Source organism: Harpegnathos saltator, unplaced genomic scaffold, assembly GCF_003227715.2.
Source record: "Harpegnathos saltator strain DR-91 unplaced genomic scaffold, Hsal_v8.6 scaffold192, whole genome shotgun sequence".
Classification (NCBI taxonomy): domain Eukaryota; kingdom Metazoa; phylum Arthropoda; class Insecta; order Hymenoptera; family Formicidae; genus Harpegnathos; species Harpegnathos saltator.
In genome coordinates, this window is record NW_020229975.1 from 230,558 (window position 1) to 237,624 (window position 7,067).

Below are 7,067 nucleotides of genomic sequence, written 5' to 3' on the forward strand. Positions count from 1 at the left end.
TGTATTTATTATATCGTGCATTTATGTATCTTAATTTCCTTTCGAATTAACATTAGTATTTAGATATTTAAATAAATGTATATACAAAAATAATTTTGATCAATTACATAATAATATGCTTATGAGAAGTGCCTTTGCTGCGAATGAAAATTCATTACCGCACGGAACAACTACCTTGATCAAGTTCAACGCCATTCGATAGTCGCTTGCCTCGATATATCGCAGCACTTGTGGCAAATATGAGAAAACTACAAATCTAAGAGACTATGCTGAGTAGCAGGCGAAGGTAGCCAATAGTTTAGCGAAGTGATACATCAAGTTTTCCTTTCTGAATGCAATTCATAGGCATTCGCACCTGATAGGCATTATTCCGCACGAACCAGTTATACAGAAATGTAACCTTCTTCCCTCAACGATGTTGGTGATGTCAAGTTAGGTTAGGTTAGGTTAGGTTAAGTTAGATTAAGTTAGATTAGGTTTGGTTAGGTTATTGATATATAGCTGAGGTAGGGATTCATTTTATTTTGATAAGAACAGTAAGGCTGTTCATACGTGTATGATTGAGAGCACTTTTTATCACCGATAGCGGTACTCGAGGAGTAGAGCCCTCAGAAAGTCAATATTTATTGAAAGTTAGCTTTAACTTTGTATTTGTTAAAGCATTTTATGTATAGTGTGTATGATACAACAAACCTATTTGCATTAACATCGAGACAGTAGCGTTTCGCGCCTAGGTAAGAAGTGTTGTTTAATAGTTGCGCAAGTTTGCAGTTGTTTCAATTCTATGTTAAATCTTTAATATAAGATGGAAAACTTTGCAGAAAATTTGCGGAAGACCAACCGAGCATATTATCGCGATAGTATCGAGAGAAACATATTCTGTCGTACTGAGATCGTGTAGCTCGATAACGCGAGATTTCATCTTCGGACGATCGGCTAGTCGCGCGACAAGTATCTCGCGTTAAAACCAATATTCTCTGCTTACGTATTCAGTAACTCGTTACAGAAATCACAGTTCGCCGGTTGATTCGCCTCGCTAACCATTGGTTTACAAGCACCCGCTACCGAGAACTCATTGATGCATACCGGAGGATGTACCTAGACGGGGCCCGTAGAGGGAATACGGCGAAAAATACGTTGGCAGTCCGGCAGCTGCGTGTGGATGCGGCGGCGGCGGTGGCGGCGGCGGCGGCGGCAATGGCGGCAGCGGCAGGCCCAACGACGGTAGAGACGGTGGTATCAGCGGCGAAGGTTTCCCGTACGGATGGTAGCGCGCGGTCGCGAGTGGGCTCAAGGGCGGCGTGGGGTAAGTTCTGGCGAACAAGGGATGAGTCGGAGGCAACCCGACCGAGGGCGACAGCAGAGACAGAGCGGCAGCGGCGGCGGCCGCGCTTGTGGGATCGGTCGCGCCGCCGCCCGTCGACACGCTCGTGTGACTCCTGAGGTGTTGCAACAGCTCCTCTGACGTGGCGAATCTTTTGCCGCAATATGCAGTGTCGCCGGCAATCCAGTTACATACGTAAGGTAACTGCGAGACCGCAGCTAGTGCGGCTAACTGTGCATGCGCGTAGGCTGCGCTCGCTGCACCGAGCGGCCCATAAGGCGAAGCGCTGCCAGGTTTGTGATCACATTGGACACACCCAGCCGGACAAGAGTTCGGGCTCACATTTGTACCTGACGGCAATTTTCCATTGACGACGTTGGCAACGGCCGTGACGGCGGTCGCCGAGTTTGATAGCAGGTGCGAGTTCAATTGGCAGCCGGTGCAATAGGGATCGCGGCATATCGCCATCAAACTGTCCGCCGGTCCAGCGTTGCTTTTCAACCTCGTGTAGCCGAGATAAGGATTGGTGGCGACGAGACCGTTCTTTAGAACAGCATGATGCTGAGACATTAGTGAGCTGGCCATTACATCTATGGGTAACTGACCGGGACTATAGCCTAAATAGGCAGCGGTGGAAGTTGGGAGACTGACGCCTGGTTTAAACGTGCCTAAGGGGAGATCTTTGATGGATGGGTCGGTCATTGCCAGCACCCCCGCGGGACTGTAGGCAGGTTTGACTTGTAACGAGGGACTACTGACGGTTGGTTGATTCGAGGTAGTTTCTGTCGCGCTCGTTGGTACCAAAGGCGCCGAACTTCTAGAAGCCGGCGACTCCCGCGTGACCTCACCATTTGGCGTTTTCCTGCCTTGTGGCGTGACCGCGCGTACCGATGTAGCACTTTGATTGCTGGGACATCGTTTGCCACCGCTACCGGGAGTCCTGGATCGACCAGATGTCGAATGGCTCGATGCCGATCTTGGTTCGTCCGGACTAGATGCTTTCTCGCGTCCGAGGCAGGATTCGTACGGCTTGAAACTAGTTTTTGTGGGTTCAACCGTCGACGTCGAGACCACAATCACTGCCGGCGAGGACTTTTCGCGTGATTGATCCGCGGTTTTAGATGATCTGTTGCTCGACGATTTGTCCAAGGAACTTAATAGCGATTTGTTGGACGGGGGATCCGCTCCTATCTGGCTGCAGGTCTGAGCGAGTAGCGCGAGTGGACTTTTCTTCGCATCTAACTGAAATCAGAATATGGGAAGAGAGTGCAATGAGATTCGCGTTTTTGTAATATTGAGTGGGACGATTAAAAAACCACACTTGTGTCTCTCCTAAGCATAAACTAATCAATGACTTCCGCGATACAGTGGATACAGTGTACAAGATTAGGCGATTCGAAATTTTCTGTGTAAGACGTTTACGGAGCCAATACGGAGCCAAGTCTAATTAATGACACGCAAACTGCAATCTGTAGCTCGCCATTTGCTCGCCAAATGAATAGCGTATAAAGGGTACGTCGGACACAGACCTATTCACTGGAATGCTAACCCTTTTAATTCGGTTGCCGAGAAACTTCCCACACGAGAGATATATATATATATCTTCTCAGATTTTTTCCAACGGACGTTGGAACGAAATTATTTCAAGAAGCAGCAATGATCAATTTGATGTAATATAATGTAATGTCAGGAGGAGGGTACTTCTAAAATTACAATCAATAATACTTATGTGCGTAATTTATTGTTTTTATCGAAAAAGACATCTGCATCAGCACATAATTGTAATTAGTCAAGAGCTCGAAGTGTGATACGTCAGTGACATGGAACGTCGTTGACGATTAACTGTGCCGGATTTTTTTCTTCATTGCGAACGAGTCGCACCGCAAAATATAATCAATACGAAATTGCCCGATACAGACGTCATTAGCGTATAAGTGCGGGAATTTAATATCGGCGCCTTCGTATATCTCCGGTCACTCGAAGTGGTCACGATGATGCACTCGGTATAATTAACGTATAGAGGAACGATATTTCTCGTCGACTGATACGTCCACCGAACAGATGTTCCGTCGTAATTAAAATGCAACGATCATGCAATACTAACCCGCCACGCTCACGGTCGGTCGTACTAATGGCGCGACGCCGACAGATATTAATGCCGTGAATTGCAACAGGCCATTACGGCAACGCGAGGCTATATATTAATTGCGCTCGTGAAAGTTAACGGGAACGTTCGAACGTAATATTTTAATCCGCTAATGCCGCCCGCCGGCTTTTAATTGCCGAGGCTAATTTATGCTCCTTGTGACGAACGTCTTTCCTCTGCTTGCGCATTGCGCGACTCCTCTTGCTTCATAAATCCTTTGAATTCTTCTTGTGTACACCGTCGAATATTTTTACGTTCATAAATCTGCTTCTCGGGAATAGCGCAGAATAATCTGAGCTTTCTTGCGACGGTTGCTCTACTCGGGCAGGCTTCTAATAATCGCAAGAGATTGCAAAAACTTCTAACGAACGACCGAAGGGAGAAATAAGAGAAAACATTTTGCCTAAGTATTCAGTCGAAAAAATCATCGGCGCTTTGTCTCTCTATCAGATAGCATAAAGTCGCGATCGACCGCTCTATTCCGCACGCTTTTTCATCTATCCCGTTGCCCGCGTTCAACAATCAGCATTGTATTACCAAATCGCGCTTTGATTTACGACGCGCGTAAATCAGCAGTCCGACGCACACACGCACGTACACACACCGAGACTTTGCCAACACTCTCTGTCCCCAAAATAGTTTACAGGAGTTCGGAGCATAAAACGCGGCGCGCGCGTGTTTCCGTCGGGATTAACGAAACGACGACGGACGACGTTAATGGGCCGTTGGGAAAGATATTTTCAAGTGAGACTTACGCAGCGCGACTATAAAATTCCCGGGCTGGTTTTATTTTAATTTACGAAAAGAAATATATAAACACATTTGTCCAATGTAATGTTGTAGGGTAACACAGTCGCCTCTTAACGTTCTATTTTTCTTGGGTCGGTAAAGATCAGTAAAGGAATTAGAAAGCTCCTCCTCCGAAATCCTTCTCCTGGAACTTCTTCTTGAATTATCTCGGTTACACCTTTCTGGATGACGTCCACGTTTTCAAGCTTTCCCCTTACAATCGCAATCTCATTTTGTGCACGAGAAAATAGTCGACGGGGGTTAAATCTGGCGAGTAGGGGCGGTATTGTAGTATTGCCTTCTGGGATCTGCTTATCACAGTTTTTGAGAAAGAGTCTAGACACACCTTTCAAACAATCTACACAACTTTCTCTCGCTCAGTGTTAATTATTTTGACGTTCGTACTGCGTTCGTTTTTATGGGTCCAACATTTCGTGAACATTTCAGTTTATCTCATCAAGAAGAGCAGTAAACACACACGCTGATACTGGCCGCTCATCGGCAGATACTTCCCTCATGAATAAATAGAGGTCTTTTTGTCAATATCATTCTGCAGAATATTATGAGTAACTTCTTTATCGATATTTAGTTCTTTATTTATCACTTTGAATCGTCGATTTTGTGAGATTAATATTTGCACGGCCACGATCTTCTCATCTCTGACTAGTGGGAAGGTGGTCACTTAGTGGATCGTCATTATCGGATTTCCCATTTTTTCCAAATCTCCTCTTAAACCACTTATAGATCATAACAGTGAGGTATCAATACAAACGACAGCTATCAGGATACTTGTGTTCCCACTCAGTTCTTTCAATACGTATTTTAAAAGTGGAGAAATACATATTTCTACGAATCGATAAATTGCGGTGCGAAGCAGCAACTGACATAAGACATAATAAATGGTAGGGTCTGTAATTCGCGATGTAGGAAAAGACGATAAAAGTGGACAATGCGAAACTAACCGTAGTAGGTAACGGTGTGAGATATTCAGGACGGAGATACTGATTCGCATTGGACGTCAGCATCTTAAAACCTTCGCGGTCGATCCTCGCTCACACCGTCGGTTGTACTAAACGAAAGCACCACTTTTTTTTTTACCACACTCCTCGGCTCATCAGTGTATCAACTTAGGACTCCCGTTTGTCACTTTTCTCTTCTCCTATATCCGTCGCAATAACGAAACAACTATAGTATCACTCCCGAACGTAGCCATGCACGAAGCTGGCATTCGATAACGAACGACACTTTCTCGCGCACACAATACGCTCCCTCCCAGCGGGCATAAAACAAAAAGGTGAGAACTCGTCGGAGCACACTGCGACAATATGCATCCGTTTGAACAGGTGAAAAGGAGGTGATTCACGTTGAGACAACCGTGCAGTACAATGCGACAAATCGACGTGACGAGGCTTGACTCTCGACTGGAGCCGCTTCGCGCGGTCGACGTGGAGCGCGGTCACCCTCCTCGCCGCTCACCCCTACCGATCCACTGTTCAGCTGACTTCTCCCACCACACACCGCAGACTCGCTCCCCTGGGGAGCCGCACTCCTCCTTTGCGTCTCAGCGACAACATCGTAGGTGCCTCCTCCTCGACACCAGACGGTGTATCGCGACTACAACGCGCACGGAACGACACGAAACACTACGAGCTGCAGCGGAGTAACCAATGTGGTGGGCGAAAGAGAGGCGAACGCAAAGGCAACGGCTACGGCAGCGACGACGGTGGCGGCAGCAGCAACAGCAGCAGCGGCGGCGGCGGCGGCGGCGGCGGCCGTAGCGACACGGTGGTCGTTGTCGGTTAGCGCTACGCCGACACTTTCGCCGGGTGCGAGCGACCTGGACAACGACGTGTCAACTGGCGCAGGGTGCCCTCTCACGACTCCCGCCACGACTTGCGCGTTCAGGGAGTCTCGTGTATTATTAGTTCGCACTGATACTGTTACTTTCAACGTACGCTGGTGTCGTGGCGTTGTCAACGGAGCGCGTTGATGCTGCGCGTCCAACAATCGACATTTGGACATTTTTATTACGACATGTTCTAGCGTGCGAACGTGTCAACGTGTTAAGATTTGCAGAAGACTAGAGGTTACTGTGTGAGTCGAGCTCAATGTAGTTCATGTATGCATCGAAACGTTCGTATTCGTAAATTTTGCACGAATTGAAAAGATTTTGCTGATTGTGCGCGCTCTTTGCCAACTTGGTTTTTTACGCAGTTTGCGAGATGCAATTTATCGAATTTGTTGATGTTAAGTTTAACGCACTTATCGGTCTTGAATTGTACACATTTGTTTTTTTTTTTTTTTCATAAGTCGCTATAAAGTATCCATTTTTCTTTTTGTGACGAATGCTTCGTTTCAACATAGAATTCTGATGTTTTTAGATAAGGCAATAAAATACTGAACAATATAACATATAAACAAATAGAGCGTGAAAGAATATAACGATCGGCCTGTGTTTGCCCTTAATGCAGCCTTTGTTCGTGCGTTTACGACGATGCACTCACGCTTGAGTTCCAATATACGGCATTAAATCGCTTTATAAATTTCTATCGGCAGTGAAAAAGTGCTCAAACAGGTATAAATTGTGGAAAATTTTTCTGCCACGTTTTTTAAACGTGGTTATAAACACCTTTAGATTGAGCAGCGATAATAAATTCGATTGTCCTTAGTAAATAAATTGCATCGGCCAAGAAAAGTAATTAAGTAATATAAATGTGCAAACTCTGTTAGCCTGACAGTTTGCAGCTTTATAGCGACTACAAAAAATAATTATGTTTTATTGCTTTATTCCCAACACAATTACTTTGA

The 7,067-nt window shown here is 45.9% G+C and overlaps 1 protein-coding gene across 1 annotated transcript; it reads right to left on the reverse strand.

The window, feature by feature from the left end:
- LOC105191961 (zinc finger protein Elbow) lies at window positions 1-5,730 on the reverse strand. Its single transcript, XM_011155767.3, has 2 exons — window positions 5,222-5,730; window positions 1-2,566 (listed from the first exon to the last, which is right to left on the reverse strand). Exons 1-2 carry the CDS (start codon window positions 5,282-5,284, stop codon window positions 1,073-1,075), a joined length of 1,557 nt encoding a protein of 518 aa, XP_011154069.1. The 5' UTR covers window positions 5,285-5,730; the 3' UTR covers window positions 1-1,072.
- Window positions 5,731-7,067: the final 1,337 nt, after the last annotated feature.

What these genes read in the sequence shown, in the direction of transcription:
- LOC105191961 (XM_011155767.3), bottom strand. Translation starts at nt 5,284, where the DNA reads ATGCTGACGTCCAATGCGAATCAGTATCTCCGTCCTGAATATCTCACA. An exon ending in TCACACCGTTACCTACTACG is followed by an intron (nt 2,567 to 5,221) that starts GTTAGTTTCGCA and finishes TTCTGATTTCAG; the next exon opens with TTAGATGCGAAGAAAAGTCC.